The 17,586-nt window shown below is 41.3% G+C and overlaps 1 protein-coding gene across 1 annotated transcript; it reads right to left on the bottom strand.

Moving 5' to 3' along the window:
- Nucleotides 1–9,056: 9,056 nt before the first annotated feature.
- cdk5r2b (cyclin dependent kinase 5, regulatory subunit 2b (p39)) lies at nucleotides 9,057–9,965 on the bottom strand (the record flags this gene model as incomplete). Its single annotated transcript, XM_080786133.1, has 1 exon — nucleotides 9,057–9,965. One exon carries the CDS (start codon nucleotides 9,963–9,965, stop codon nucleotides 9,057–9,059), a length of 909 nt encoding a protein of 302 aa, XP_080642259.1.
- Between the last annotated feature and the right edge of the window lie 7,621 nt (nucleotides 9,966–17,586).

Genomic DNA, 17,586 nt, shown 5'->3' with positions numbered 1-17,586 from the left:
ACATAGCTCTGTAAGGGACCACTCAAAAAAAAGATTATGATGGAACTTTAAGCACTTGAACCCTAGCGTATACATATTCTGAACATAATAGGTGAACATTTGACAAAAATAGCAGAAAGACAAGCATACATGTCGCAGTGTGACACATGGCTAGTTTCCACAGAGAGATTTGGTAGAGGGGAAACAAGACGAGGGACCCCATTTTGAACAGTCAACCGGTTAATTTTCCACCAATAACATCAACTAACCAACACCATGCATGTAACATCTAGAGCTAGCCTACTAATTATCAAACACCATATTAATAACACTACTAATTTGCAAACACAACGCGACTCTACTGGGTAGTCGCCAGGTGTGTTTATAAGTCACACTCCTCCACAACAAATCACTGCCTCCTGATACGGCAACTACTGCCTGAGAATACTGCAGAAAATTAAATCTGATGAAATAAGCATTAAAATGTGTCCAGCAAGATCCTGAATGCACAGGGGGACCGGCAAAGTGACATACTTCTGAGCTCAAGGACAGAGCAAATGGTTGCAGGTGTCAATTTGGATAATGGGTTGTGTTTGCATCGTCTGCATTTACTACCAAAATAGAGGTGTGGAGTGGTGGTTGCATAACATGGAAGGAATGACTAATGCAGTGTGAATTGATTCACTGACAGCAAGCACAAAAACATGAACATTGTGTAGGTGTCTGGAATCATGAATTAATCTGAAATGTTTCACTTGGTTTGTTTCATATTGCATAAAGAAATAAAATATTCTACCAGGTTGGAGTATAAATAAACAGCCCATGATTAAATTAAACCTGACTAAATTTAATATTACATTCTGGTCCCTCTCTAACCTCAGTAAAATGACAAGCTGCCTATTTCTCATGCACCGATTCTCTATGTTGTCATTATTATGGTCTGTACTGTAAGTGCTAAATTGGATGAAGAGTCCCAACTTTCATACTGTGTGTATACAGTATACTGTAGGCTTGTAACAGAGGATAGCCCCTTTTGGTGCAGGCAAGGCTTCAACCTAATTTGGTGTGCCTGCACCTACAGTATGCACAAACAATTGAGTTTGAAGTAATTTCCTAGCTCAGGATTATACCTGGAGGTGTAAATGCAACCTAGTTCAATACTGTTTATAATGCTTTGGAAATAGGGTTTGTAGGCTACTGCGAAATTCTCTATCTAGGGCATCATGACTGGTACCTGCAGATGACTGCCTTGGTGGTGTCATAATAGATTTGTGACATACAGTTAGTATGTCCCAATATGGTTGCAGTTATCTTTGTGTAATTCCGGACAAATGTTCTTTTCTTTTAGGGTTAAAAGGCTTACATTAACTATGTCACTGGAACAATATTCCTGTGATTGTTCCTACTGAAGATGATGCATGATACAAAAGGACCTTACATACAGTGCAAGGAAAATGAGTGAGATATATCACTCTACAATTCAATTTAAAGTGGCACTATGCAACTTTCTTTTGATGAATAGGTCTACAATCAAAATTTGCCCAGGCAGTATGTATGGTAGATTATGTTTTAAATTATACAATATAACTTAATACAATTGGGGTAGTTGAATTTTGTAGTTAGATCGTGTCAGAGGTCATGTCTCACCTAGACACAGGGACTGACACAAATGTTGACCTGATTAAGATTAAAAATGTCCCATGAACAAAATACACATGCTCTATTAACTCAATGGAAAAACATTAAAAAAATAAAGTAAAAAGTAAATTAATAGTGCAGCTTTAAGTTTACTTAATACTGACTTTAGCTATCATTAAACTTTCAATAATACCTGCAGTGAGCATGGTGAGTTAACTCTAGCTCCTACTAAGCTTGATTTAACCTGTCTAGGTGTCCCCTCTCACTGCATCTCATTGCTGGGGTAATGAGGTGAAGAGATTAGCAGGGTGGTTATGTAGCAGGAAGGCAGAAAAAATAGATATACTGCTAATCCCTACAGGTTGTTTATCTAAATGCTGTCTGTCTGTCTGTCTGTCTGTCTGTCTGTCTGTCTGTCTGTCTGTCTCTGTCCGTCCGTCCGTCCGCCCGCCCCACCGACTTCAAATTCAACACACGTTCCACACCCCCAGTGCAGTCCGTTGGACCCACCTGCCTGCCGGCGGATTACTTGTCTGGAGAGGCTCAATTGTACGCCCATTTCCTACACCAGAGAACTGGTGTGGCCAATCGGGACACGGTATGCAATATGGGCGGGCTTTGGTACAGTGACGTTCAATGCTTGAGACCTTTGACTGACAGTAGCTCTGACCAATTGCGTCAAAGAGAACATGTTTGAACCCGCCCCCTGGGAAACAAGATCCATACACAGCATCTCCAGACTCAAATACCACACGACAGTGTGATTTGAGTTACGCCACCATATATGGCCGTCAGTCCCTCGCGCCTCATGACACATCACGCCACCATATATGGCCGTCAGTCCCTCACGCCTCGTGACACGTCACACGTGCATATATGGAGCCGGCCAACTTCAAACTCTTAGATCTCCATGTATGAGGAGCTGACCTGTTTCCATATGTTGAACCATCCGCACCCATCCTTCCTATTCGATGTCTCCCTTTTGACTGATACCTGTCCATTCAAACTCTAGACGGGCCTGCCCCAAAGTTATTAGTGCAGCCACGCCCGGAAGCAGGCGGAAACTAGAGTTCTCAACAGGCCCAAGAATTATGGCCCTACCTGGGTCCTAATCTAACCCTGTAAACAGACACTGCCTCCGCTATTTATCTGACATTCAATACGTTGATCTGACCTCATCGAACCCTTTACACTCAAGACATGCTCCATATATGGCCAGATCTCATCAAACCCTGTACACTCAAGACACTGCTCCCGCTGCCACCCTTAGATTTCCATATATGGAGCTGACCTGTTCTGACATTCCATGTTGATTTGACCCCATCAAACCCTGTACACTCAAGACATGCTCCATATATGGCTAGTACTGAATTCATTCATATTGATCTGACCCCCCATGCCAAATCGCCATCACTCGCCCAGGCCCCAGCAGTTTGATGTCACCCAGGCGCATGCGTGCACACGACCTGTGTGTACTGTATATGTATTTTTTGTTTTGTTTTGCACATAAAAAACATCAGAAGTAGGCTAAATAAAAATGTGCTTGAAATAGTGCAGCATATATATTCAGTGGGGACCCAGTCTAGTCTGAAAGTTCTGTATCAGAGATTTAAATTCTAAGTGGGTTAGTTCAAGAATTTTAATTACCATCCTATTTATTCCATCAAAGTTGTACTGGTTTTGAGGTATAATGCCACTAGCTTTTTTGCAATTCAAGGGGCTTCATATAGGCTACTCTATACATTTTGCAATTCAAGGGGCTTCATATAGGCTACTCTATACATTATACACTGTACAACTCAGTTGGAAACCTCAGGTCCTTCCCAAATGGTTATCATCATACTATAATTCACTCAATGTCTGAATGAATGTCTGTCTGAAACAATGTCGTAGCTCCTCACTGCCTGCACCAATCGCTCCGACTTTCACACAGGCATTGACCATAATATTACGGAGGTCTTAACGAAGCCCTTTTTTCACTTTAACAAATTATTGATTATTAATAATAAATGTATTAAAATTACCCATCCACTTACTTAGGAAAATGCGAAAACTCACATCAAGTATTTTTCTCTCAGAAACCATCGGAGCTACAGTTACACTAGGAGGGGAGGTTCATAATAATTATTAAAATTAATCAGTCGGCCTCATGGTGGTGCTATAACAGCCCACTTTACGTTTCGCCTTATAACTCTTGAACCGTAGGTTGTAAAATCAAAATGTCACTTTCCCTGGATTCCTTGGGCCATGTCGCATTTCCCCATATAGGCCACGCCCATTTGCGTCAGGATAGATTTTCCGCCATTTTGACTTTTCTTCAAAACACACTTTTTGCTATTCCACCAACAGCTTCTGTGCAAATCTCACAAAAAACGGTACACATGATCTCTGGCCCTATCCGATTAAAACACCACAGGCAGAAATGTCATAGTCCGTATCGTTCGGCTGTAATCGGCGTCCAAAGTTAGTAGGAGGGGCCTGTTTTACAACAAATGACACAAATCACCAACGGAAGGTCCAATCCACTCCAAATTTCATTCACATGTCGAGGGTGGTTTAACCAACAGAGAGCAATTCCATTTTCATCCATAGGGGGCGCCACAAAAGCGGAATTTTAAAACGTTTATTGCAAAAACATGCTTTTTGGGGGATAAATCTGCTATGTTTGCGATAGCGGAGCCTATTCCCTCCCAATCAGTAATGTGATCTATTACATCGCATTACCCACCCTGTACATAATTTGGTGTTCATATATTCAGAACGGGTAAGGTCTACTACTTATAATTGATCCTGACTTACATGCTATTTTGAGACATGGTTGATAACCACGCACCATTAAAATTCATTAGCATGGTCACAAATGCTCCAATGGTGACTTTGTATAATTATGTTCTGTGAAAGGCAACTTCCTTTTGCATTGCATTACTTTTCATACACATTAACAATAATGTCCCTTTTAAAGACAACACAGAGTACGAGACGAAACTACACTGTATAGTGTAACACCTTAATTGTATGTCTTTCTCGAAGACCTGTACAGTATGTTTACAGTGGACAATAGGTTTTCTGCTATAGGCTTCTAGCTTAGAAATAATGCACCTCACCAGCCCACAATGTGTTTTAGCTATAGGGAACCTTTAAGTATGTTTTCTTTTTTTCACAAGTAGTTTAACAAGAAGGCGAGGAAGGTGTGTGTGTGTGTGTGTGTGTGTGTGTGTGTGTGTGTGTGTGTGTGTGTGTGTGTGTGTGTGTGTGTGTGTGTGTGTGTGTGTGTGTGTGTGTGTGTGTGTGTGTGTGTGTGTGTGTGTGTGTGTGTGCGCGCGCATGTGCGTGTGCGTGCGTGCGTGCGTGTCAGTGTGTGAGAGAGAGTGCGCATGCCCGCTAGTGTTATTGATCACTGCAGTGTGTGAGTGTGTGTGGGCCCTGCAGTGGTTCAGCCCACGCACAGCGCACTGTGTCCAACTCTCATTCACTTACCTACCCGTTACCATAGAGACCAGCCGAGAAGAATGCAGAACGCCTGCTGGCAGACAGACGGACAGCAGACCTGTGGTGAATCTTAATAATGAAAAGAAGATTCATGTACCGAGCGAGCCACTGCCATGGTATTACATAACTTTGCTCCTGGGCGAAAAGTTCACATCATCATGAAGCACTACTACTGAAAGGAATTGGGAGGAGAAATGGATGTTTTCTTCATTTCTTCAACATACATGTATTTGTATTGTAATAGGTTAATTAACGAGACAGATGTTTGTGAAGCACATAAGACCAAGTGGACTTTCACTTCAAGTAGCTTAATACTAAACAAATGTATACTATCAGACACAGGAAAGCACAAATGGTTCAAAAGAATATATGGATAGCCGTCTCGTATTCTTATATTGCTTGAATTGGGGCGAGCAGTCTCGTAGACGTAGTCCTCTGTACCATCAACTGATGATGTCTTTATGATCAGAGCAAATGCAACTAAAACCTAACAAATCAGCAGCCTTAGACCTTCACACTAACAATCTTCAAAATGTGTACTCCCAACATCTTTCTAGCACCTTGTTTCACTGTCTTTAACACACACACACACACACACACACACACACACACACACACACACACACTGTATTTCTGTCTCTCTCCCTTACTCTGTCAGTGTCTGTCTGCTTGCATTTATCTATTTCACTGCTCTACAAGTATAAAGAAATGTGTCCCTGTAATGCCTAATTTATGCGCCGTCATACGACAGTGCCACGTGGCAAAGAATAGCTGATCTACAAGCTCACAACGTCCTGTGGATGCAATTCATTGTAAGGTCGCAGATCGTCTATTTTCGGCGTGCAACACCGTCGTACAACGAAGCAAAAATGAGGCTTAGGGGGAAGGGAGAGGGAGGGAGCGATGGAGGGAAGGAGATGGAGACACGGTTCTATCAGAGACTGCAGCAAATTCCAACCAATCAAGTGAAGGAAACCTTGGGCCCACGTGTTCAATTCACAAAAACAGAAGGAAACCCCTGTCTATACACACATAAATGTAATGCACTGTAAAGGCCTTGTATGGTGAAAGCTACTCTTTTGTGACAAAATGTTATTTGTATATACTATTCAAATTGTTTAAGAGCTTAGCAGATAGTCCATCTCAAATTGCATATTCAATTTTAAAATATTAGAAACACAAATCCCACTGCATGAAAGAATTGTTGCATTTGCATACCTGTATATGGTAAGAATCTAACTATTGTTGACCTATATTTCGATTCTGTGACATCTTATCACAGAAAATGTATACATCGTCATCACTATATGACAGATTGAAAGGTAGCTTATAACTACTGATTAGCTTTTAATGTTTATGTATTTTACTTGACTGTTTACATTGTAGTGCATGGCCCCAATTTGGATTTTCCAGGGCAGTTTATGAGTTACCAAATATGTCTTCTATATATGCCAATACACGCTACATCACTGAATCCACTGTGACAAATGCCGAATTAAACTCTGTGACAAATTTGGCCAATAGCATTTGAACGTGAATATGACATGCCATATTAATGCCAATATATCTTACAGTTGCAGCCAGTGCATGTGTGCAGTTATCCTATTTGTTATGGTAATGGAGGCATTTCTATTGCATATAATCATGTCTTAGGTGTCTTTAAACGTCAATGGTGGGTGATGAGAGTGGTTAAGAGGCTGTCCAAGTTCATCACCACCTTCGCAATCTGTTACTGAACAAATATTATTGTGTACACAGGTCACACACACATGGCACACAGCAGGCACACATTTTCAAATACATACAGTATAGATGCATGCACACATACACTCTTGGGCTGAGTCAGATTACAAAAGTGTGACCAGTTGAAATGGATACAAAAAATATTAGTCAGTGAATGTATTTCTAAAGTTGTATTTATTTTTCTTAGTCATCATAAACAAGTACAGTAGTGCATTCACCATTCATTAACATGTAGATTGAATGAACGCTCAATGTGGTGGTGAATGCCAGAATGCATTCCCATTGTTCACTTCTGAACCTAACACAAAAAAGTTTCAAATGAGAACTGAACACTTAATACGTATCATTGTCTGTGGGTGACACATGAATGTTGTTCTGTCGTATTCACTGATGTTATCCAGTAATAGGAATTGTGACAACTGCAAAGCCTTAGGGGAACACTCTGGTATCCAGACGCAAACACTAGCATTATGACCATTACATTATATCACTGTGCAAGACAATAAGAGTTCTATATTCACTGTTTGATCACAGCTGTGCAAAAATACTGTAGCAGCATCGATAGTCCACTGTCCGAAGTAGCAGGCTCACGTCACAGCATGGCAATGGTCACATTATGAGGACCACAGACCCAATTACAACTACCAGGGTCGCCCTAAAAGCTTGGTGTCTGGGGTTGGAGGTCAATTCACTTCCAGTAAATAGAAACGGCAATTGATTTCCCTAATGACAGAACCTTTGCTGTCATCTATTCATTAATATAAGACACTTTCCATGCCAAGAGTTTTACAATACCATCAGTGTTTTAAGGAGAGTCATATTAATAATAATAATATAAATAATAATGCATTGACTGAATTTAAAGTGAATTGAACCCTGCAAGCTTGGTTCCACTGTACATTTACAGAATAGGGCAAATAACATTCAACCAACAAACTTTTGCTTTTGTTATGCTTTAACTACAACATACACAAACACCATTGAAACAGGCAGAGAAAAAAATATAAATAAAGAGCAAATATAAAAAGAACATCAGCTTTATATCTGGGTATTTACATGTAAACCTTATTTTCAGGCCGAGAGTATTTCATAGTTGGCACATCAGATAATATAATCTCTTGACGAAAACAAAAACAGAACTATACATTCCTATGCTATACAGTCCTGAATCTCTCCCTTCCCTTCCATTTTCTAAACAATACATTTCGGAGGCCATTGGCAGATTATACACATTACAATCTTCTTCAGTGTTCATTTTATGTTTTTAGTCTCAGGGACTGTGGGATATTGAAGGGGTATTCCATTCCCCTTCAATAGCTATATTTTATATACATCCATATACATTTTAACAGCTCACAATCTCTCATTGTAACACTGAATCAACAACCCACTTTGTAGAGAATGTTTTTTTGTTTTTGTTTTTATGCCAGTTGTTGTTTTTTTGCATCAGTGCATTATTCATTATTTCACTTGAAACCTAAAACAGTTTATCTGATGCCTGTTGCATCTGGCCATCAGAGACAATTTATGAGTTGGAATGGGTTAAAATGTGTAACTTTTATCCTTCTGTTTACAACGAAGTTGTTATAAGCGTCTATTATACTATTTTATATTAAGTTGGCTTTGGCCCCGTTAAGTATCATTTGGCCCTGCAGTGGTAATGTCCTACACTACACAGTATACAGCGTGTCCGGGAGGGACAAGGGGCTATAATCACCTTCACAGGTCAGCACCCTGGACAGCTCCGTGCCGTCTGTCCCAAAAAAGCATGCCTGTTGCTATTCTCGTTCCTAGAGAAAGTCGCTTCAACTTTAGCATCCACTTAGTTAAAGCCCAGAGTAGGCTAATCGTTAATTATCTTGACATGATTGTGTAAAGACTAAATGACTTCATTTGCATTTGATCGATTTGGAGATAGCTTAATTTATAGGTGTAGCTTACAAAACCATTCACGGTTGTCTCAATTTCAATCAAAGGATTAAAAATGGGGGAGATATTTCGTGTACTGTTGGCATGCAGTGAACGATGTCTCCTAAAACTGTAGTCTAAACACCATCTTGAAATAGGCCTAAAAGCCTGCATATTTTAGACGTATATTCTACCTATAATGGAAAAGGTCACCCTCAACATTCAAAATCACCACCAGGGATTTTGAGATATTCCTAGAAAAAAAAAAAACATTACGACTTTTCTTCCCCAATACACAATCAGCGGTCCAAATTTGACTCATTGACCTCGTGTTGGTTTTTGAGGTCCTGAAATACCTCGGTGAAAAAGTGCGGGTCTGAATTCAACAGCAGCATTTTGCTGCTCATCCTGCTGATGATGCTGAGCGACCTCTCCCAGAAAACGTCCCTGTTGGCCTCGATCATGAACGGCTTGAGCGGGTAGGAGATCTCGTTGCCCATGTAGGAGTAGGCGAGATAGAGGCAACTCAGAAAGGTGCCGTGCAGCTCGTTCGCACTGTCAATATCGTCCGTCACGGCGTCCTGGCACAGCAGATACACGAACACCAGGTTGGCCGGCGTGATAAACCCTTGGTCCTGCCAGCCCTGGATCAGGAGAGTGCGGTCGACGTTTCGAAACCACAGAATCACGTCCCCGCTCGTTAACTCCTTCACTTTGTTGCATCTCCGGCACATAAAGCTCCCCAGGCAGCGCAGCAGCTCCCCGGTGGAAGCCTGGATGACCACCCGCCTCGGGGAGAGGAGAGAGAGGCTGCTGGGTTGCTTCTGGACCGTGGAAATTTTACCGTTTTGGCCGAGTACCGCTTGGGTCGGTGCGGACTGAAGGTTTTGGGGCGGAACCGTGGGCACGGGTACGGGAATTGGCGCTTTGGGTTTCTTCTCTTCATTTTGATGCGATTTCTTCAGATTCTCGTTGTTGAGTTGAGCCACCTGGCTGACCTGGATGGTCGGCGGCGCGCCGTTTGGTAGGGGGTTCGGGTTGACTTTCTTTGCACTTTTCTTCTTAGCCGAATTGGGAACCAGTCTTTTCCACGTGAGCGTGGAGACAATCATCGAGTGCCGTTTGATCTTACCGTTTTCCTTCGAGGCTTCGAGGTCCATTATAGCCCCCTTCTTTGACATCGGGGAAATAGAGAGTACAGTCCCCATGTTTGCGACCGAGATCAACCGAACCACCGGGTAACAACGGCTGTTGCCTTGACGTGCGTTCTTCTAGTGTCGTGAGCGCGGCTCTGCAGCTGCAGGTGGAGGAGGCGGTGCGAGTCACGGCAACACATTCAACTCCATCGATCGCATTTATGTCCGTTTGGTCGTTTCTTCAACGGCTGAGAAATAAACAGAGCGTATTCTGTGATTTAAAGTCAATTCCAAGGGACGCGTTGTTCCCTGCAACCAAACTGCTCATTTCCCCGCAGTTGCGCCTCGTCTCGGCATGCGCACACAGCAGCAGCAGCACCCTCCAACTCCACACACATACACGCACATACACACACAGTCACACACACATACACACGAAAGTAAAGGAGATAATTCGATAAACGGCATCCTTCTCGGCTCCAGCGTTTCAGAAAAGCCAGCCATTGGCTCCCATCTGACTGACAACAAGCTGAGCCAATGAGAGGGACAATCAATTACTCACTCATTTGACTGGACGTATGCAGTTTTTAGTTAGGTTGGTTCAATGGTTGCCATTCTTAGATGCATGCAGGCAGGGCAGGGTGCATGAGAGCTGAGCTATTCCAGGTAACAGTCCACCTTGAACTTAAAGCATTATGGTCTTTAGTCTTTATATACACCGAGGTGGTTGGCGGACAGACATAACAAGCATAGGATTTTCCTATACTTAAAGGACCACTTCACCACTTTTCAACCTATCTTCATATAATAGGTCCTCACTAATAATCATGAAAAAATGGTGCAATTTTTTTCTACTCGTCTGTGTCTCATAGGAGGGCTGTGGGTAGTTCAGAAACCGTCTTCCAGTGACATCATCGATGGGGAATACAAGCTAATAGAAACGGCAGGCTTTCTAGTCCTGGAAATTTGCAATGCGAAAATGGAAGCCATCGTTCTCACAATAATGACAATCTAAATATTTTTGTAAAATAATCTTGTTTAAAAAAATATCTGCCTAATGATGATGTCACTGGAAGACGGTGAAATAGCTTGGCATTGGGCATGAGGTGCCAAATGGTGCTGCTGTCCAGACGTTTTATCCCCATTAGCAAAATTGAGCTTTACCACTTCACACTGGGCAACTATACAACATTAATAAAACTATAGACCTATGTGTAGCCTATTATAGAATCTAAATGACCAACGGGCATTCGCTATATCCAACCAAGGGCATGGCATATGAGCTATAATATAGCTCATATGATGCTATATATTCTGTGAGGTTATGGTGCAAGATTTTGTTTATGACATAGCCTTATTTATTCTTAAAGACAATGAAATTGCTTTTGATCAACACTATAAACAAGGACACAGACCACCCATCTATAAAAAATACTGCTTATACTTGTAAAGGAGGACTAGGCTACTGATGAAATGCTATATGATCTATTGTCTTATTGAATGGTATAATTTGTGAATGAATTTATATTTTTCACTAGAATCCAATAGTGTCGCTTATAGGCTACTTCTGGTTGCTTCCACCATGTTGATTTGACATTCAAAATCTGCTGTGTGGCTCGAGAAGAACTTGAACAACGTCCAAGATTACACATATACCCCTTTAGAAATCTGCCCCGGTGAACAAAAAAAAGTAGTCCTGCAGGGATTTCCCAACAGTATTGACAGCGAGTTGGCTGAGAACACAGCAGGTGAGTAAAAATGCTGAGCACAGGCCCACATTTGGATGAAGATGGCAAGAAGAAAAGATGTAAGTGACTATGACAGATTTCTTGTAATTGGGGCACAGATGGAAGAAGCTCCAGCCACAACGACTGCTCCCTGTTACCATAGGAACAGTGACTAAAGTGACATCTGCATTTCAATTTATGGGAAATAAATCAGTCAATAGACATATTTGTTGAAAGCTCAGATTTGATGATTGTGATGCTTATTCAAGTCCAATATGTAAGGAAAATTATACTTGTGTGAAGTGAGGGGCGCCAACTGTAGCTGCCACGTCACTTGATTAAAGCAAACATTAAAGGTCCAAGGCTTGGGCCGTGGCTCAGCAGTCCAGGTACCTTGGCTGGTAATCCAGTCTGACAGTGTGCCGTGGGTTCGACTCCCGATCCTTTACTGCATGTCACCCCCCATCTCTCTCCCCATTTTCCTGTCAGCCTACTTACTGTCTGTCCCTCAATAAAAAATATAAAATAAAGGCGAAAGCCACAAAAAAAACATAGATGGAGATGGAGCGCAAGCCCTTGACAAACCTTAAACGGGGCCTATCTGATATGCAGGAGCAGAGCAGCAAGAAAGTGGACTTCAATAGACTTTTTCGTGGGCTAACATCTTTCTTGAGGTGATAATGAATGGCCCTCCACAGGTCAGTTTCGGAGCAATTCACACAGAGTAACGACTGAGTAACGACAATGAATACTAATGAGCTTGCCAGCCACTGTAGTAATCAAACTGGATGTCATCACACAGTTTAAAGGTCAAGGTAATTTTCATCTAGAGATTCAGTCTGCTGGCTGACTCTTGCATTGAAGATGGGACCACCACGACCACTGCCAAAAAACAGGGTTATTAACATTAGAAACAGTAGAAATAGAAACAGTAGAAATATCTCTTTATATCTATCTATAATCTCTCTGACGTGTGGTTATTTCATTCGGTGACCATGCACATGCAGGCCGTGCCATGGGAGGGAATAATTATAGTATGACCTAAAATAAATCTTGAACACACCACTGACATCACGAGTGGAGGCCTATTGATTTTGGGCAGAGCATGAATAAGACAAACATTAAAAGAACAAATTGGCTGACACATGACGTCATGTCTGAAAGCCAGACATTGGAGGGGCTAGCACCCCTAAAAGATATACAGATACTCAGGTGTCAGTGCACTGCAAGATGGGATCAGAGTCAGACTGTCAGCTAGAACAACTACATGTGGCTCTTATAGTTGTGTTGCAGTCTATGGTTGCAGTACATGAACCCCTCAATATAAAGACCAAGGCACACAGGTGTTTGATTACTTTGTTTAATTTACCATTATTTCAAATTAATCCAGGTCTCTTTCTGCAAAGGTCTTACCTGTTGTCAGCAGGCAGATCTAGATGTTTATGCACAAGGCATACTGTATGTTTATGAATCAGAGACAGTCAGATCACTAATGGTATTATTAGAAAGATCCTAAAAGGCTGAAACAGGGTCTAAGTACTTCCCTATGGGCCACGACGGTTCTTTTATTTACATTACGATTGTGATTATTTCATTTGCACTCTTACTGTATATGTATACCCCAGTTGTGGGACTGTTTGCAGTAGTATCACCTCTCGACTGGATTATTGTAATTCCCTGTATCCTGACTCAATCCACTCTGTCCCGCCTACAGATGGTCCAAAATTCAGGTGCAAGACCTTTGACAGGAACCAGAATGCGCGAGCACATAACCCCGGTTCTGGCCCAACTGCACTGGTTACTTGTGAAACACAGAATAAAATTCTACTGTTCGTTTTTAAAGCCCAAAATGGCCTTGCACCTGAATATATTTGTGACCTGGTTTCTGCACCTCCAGCCTCCAGGGTACTCAGGTCAAGCTCCCAAATGCCCCTTGCTGTCCCCTCAACGAGCCAAAAAACCTTTTCAGTAATTGCCCCCAAACTCTGGAATAGTCTCCCACTACACGTTTAAAATCCTCCCTAAAAACTCACCTTTTCTCCATTGCCTTCAGCTCCTAGTTCTGTGAATGTTTTAAACCTATTTGTAATTAGTAGGCTATTGCATGTTCTCATATTAGTATTGCTAAACGTTTATTTTATTTTTGTATTTTATGATGGAACTTTTATATGGAAAGCACTTTGGGTCAACTTCTGTTGTTTTTGAATGTGCTATATAAATAAAGGTGACTTGACTTGACTAGTATGTCTGTGTAGGCAGCTAAGTTCTAATCCCAAGTGACCATGTATGCATGTCTCAGAAAACCATATGGCTGATCCAATTAACCTCTGAGGCTTCTCCGTAGTAGCAGTCACATATCAGTCAACTTGCACTCTCAGTCAGCTACAGTAGGCTACATGATGACGTTGGGTTGCACTTAATCTTCTCACTGGGCTTTGGAGTGGAAACATATAACAGTTTGTATTGTATTGAAATTGTTTTCAGGAAGGCCTATGCAGTTGGGATGATTGAATCGTCATTATAGAAAACCCCAGTACCCCACCACTCTAGCTGAGAGTGGGGCGGAGCAGTAGCAGGCTGCCTGTTGGTGGTGTGGGCGGGGCCAATAATCAGCACACCTGAGGGATATATATAGGCCTAACTAGGCAACATACAAACATTTTGTCCCTCACTGAGAGGTGCCTGCAGCACCACAGCTCCTTTGTGCCTGTACACTGATGCATTACTGTAAGTCTGCCTTTCCTATTTACCAGAATGCCTATGCCATCCATCATCATCCATGTTATGCCTTAACCCTCTGTGAACCAAAGAACCGAATACATTTGTTACCATCAAAACTGCCTGGTCTGTGGCCCCACATGCTCTAATAGGCATGCAGGTGTAGGAGTGCACATACCACACCTAGCCAGCCTCCTCTTACCAGTTACAATATATTTCAGTCATAGAAAAGGTCCCATTTTGACGTTATATCTTTTGGTGGCTGCACAAATCCAGTACTCTATGCATGAGTTAAAATGCAGCTCACAAAAAACGGAAGGGTGGTGAATGGTTCTTAATTTGGAAGTGGAACTGCAGAGGTGAGCAAAATGCCCCCCCCCCCCCCCCCCCCCCCCCCCTCGGGGACGAGCCACAAACACAGAGGGTGTCAGGCCGGCTATGCCTAATGTGGGAAGAAAATATATCATTGTATCTGTTTTTGTAGTTTAGTTTAATGTTGTAGTATTAAGAAGAACGTATTGGTTTTGTGTGTGTCACTCTCCACCGTTCCAGCGATTAGATGTACTGCAGGATTCTAACACAGGTGTAAATCAGTCAACAATCCAAATTCAAAAAGTCAATGTAACAATATCAATCTCAACATCCCCCTCTCTATCATCATCTCCGGCATCAATAATCAAAAGTCAAAAGCAACCGCACCATCATAATCACTGCCACATGCCATTCATCATCATTGTTGAGTTTTCTACTTAATCTTTCGGCGTTCCTCTTTAGGGCTCACCACAGCGAATCATCTGCCTCCATCTCACCCTGTCCTCCTCTTCTTTCACACAAAGTAACTTTATGTCCTCTTTCACTACATTTACAAATCTACTGCTTTGGTCTCAGCAGCTGTGCTCATCCTGTGTTTTGATCATGTTCATGTTTGATCTAACAAACCATGAATCAGATGTTAATCAATGCAAACACTTTCATTATGAATCAAACAAAATGGAACAGGCGTGACATGACAGTGGAATAATCAGTGTTTTGTTTTGTTTCTCTTTGCTCTCGTATTGATGAATGCCCTTTGTTGCTCCACCAGTTCTTGAACCAACTTGGTATACAACATGCATATTTTAATACATTGCACCAGTGAATTGGTAGAACAAGCCATATTTTCATGTAAAAACAAATTGCACTAGCAACCAACAGTGGATAACTTATTACAACTCATATTTTTCAACACTTTTGAATAATCTTGAAAGTGTGAAAAGCAGGTGGTACCTGTCCAGTAGTGTCCACAACTACAGTAGCCTGGCTAACAAGCCAGACTAATATCACACTGTTTTTGCCAACGGCTGATTCGTGTCTGGCTTATTAGCCAGGCTACAACTACAGAGTCTAGATGTTCCAATCCACCTTGCCTCTGGCTTGGCCGAGCATAGCACTCCTCCCTATTCAATATCCAGGTTCCTTACCACTGCAATTAATGTCTCTTTATTATGATATTGCTTACATAATACAATTAAAATGAAAATGCCAGTAAATCTGGTTTCGTTTCATACAATAATACACTGCATTATTGTCTTATATTGTCTATATAACATATATAGTGGCAGTGCAATTGTTTTGTGATTTTTGAGGGGCGCTAGCCCCTCCTATATTCAGCTATATATGTTCTTCATCCTACACAAACATAAAATTCCCATTGACAATGAATGACATAGTGTCTGAGCTAATCGGCTTAGTGTCTATTTTTGTCCTACACTAAATCCCATTGACAATGCATGGATCATTTTAGTGTCTGAGCAAATAGGCATGGGCAGTATTTTTTTCTTATCCCTAAACTACTTTACCTTTTTTGTACTATTTTGAAACACATTTTTGAATAGTTCAAATAGCCAATTTACAAGCTCACATTGTGTCGATGTAGATCAGTTAGTTAAACTATTTTATGTTTTTCAAAAAAGTAGTTTATAGGGATAAGGGGTTTAGCATGGATGGAAATAGAGCCTCATTTACGTCATGATGGTGTACGATGATAAGAGCACCCCTCACTTCACACAGGTGTGAGTTTTATTTTCTGTTAAGAAAAAACCCTTCTTTTGCTCTCTTGCACTTCTTATGTGCTTAGAAAATGTGGATTACATTAGTGGAGTTGACATAATATACATCTCATAGTGGACATAGAATGGACAGGCAGATGCACTCACACATACACCACAATAGATTTTTAGATTTCTAGATAGAAAGATTCTTTCACAAATAATTAGGGTTTAAGTGGTTAATTCAAAAAGCATTTTTGTTAGTCTACATCACTCCCAATCGTCTGCCGTTGTCTGCAATCCCACCTCTTCAGACTCCATCTTAGCCCGTACGTACAGCACTTGCCCTAGCCTCGACTACCTTACATGCAAAGGCTCAATTTATGTAATTTAGATAGCATTTTATGTGGACATAGAACTCTATAGTGTATACACATTATTCCACTGTTAGGGAAGTACTGCTTTGGGGTGGATAACACACTGGAAATGGGAGCAGTGAAGATCCTCCTCGTCTATGAGAAACTTATGAAAACTTAAGCAAAAAGTGGTTCATCTTACCCCGTTCTCCCTACAGGGTGGATTTCCAAGGAGTAGAGTACCAAGGAGAGATGATGCGTTCTTTGATCTGTACTAGCCTATAGGTGTCTGGTTCTGATACTGGGAGGAGAAAAAGAAAATTATTGAATAAATAAATAAGGAAAGATCTCTGTGATGTGAGAGAGGGGAGCCAAATCAGCAAACACACACTGGCTACAGCCCATCCTCCCTTAAGCCAATTTCAACATAGGATTGAATTGCAATGAATAATGTAGATATGTGTATACATGTGTATCATGGACATAACGTTGTAGATACGAAGAGGGGCAAACAGAGATGGAGGCTGTTTTGTTTTCCCAGCTGCTCATTTAACACTATTGTATTAACATGTGATGGGAACATGTGATGTGTAAATTCACCAGCCAGCCAGAACATCCAGTGCTGTCTGCACAACACAGTTCTATAAATGTTGTAATAATTAATGGAATTAATAGAATAGAATTAATAGAATACTATTAATTTCCTATTGGACACAATAGTATTTAAACCCTTTGCAAATCATACTATCCTGAACATGTTTCATATAAAAAGCCAGGGTTTAAATATTATTTTGAATATAAATAACTTAATAGTTCCAGGTGAACGAACACACACACACACACACACACACACACACACACACAC

This window comes from Protomyctophum bolini, assembly GCF_963924005.1.
Source record: "Protomyctophum bolini genome assembly, chromosome: 16".
Classification (NCBI taxonomy): domain Eukaryota; kingdom Metazoa; phylum Chordata; class Actinopteri; order Myctophiformes; family Myctophidae; genus Protomyctophum; species Protomyctophum bolini.
The sequence above is the reverse complement of the archived record's forward strand: the minus strand, read 5'-3'. Positions and strand labels throughout refer to the sequence as shown.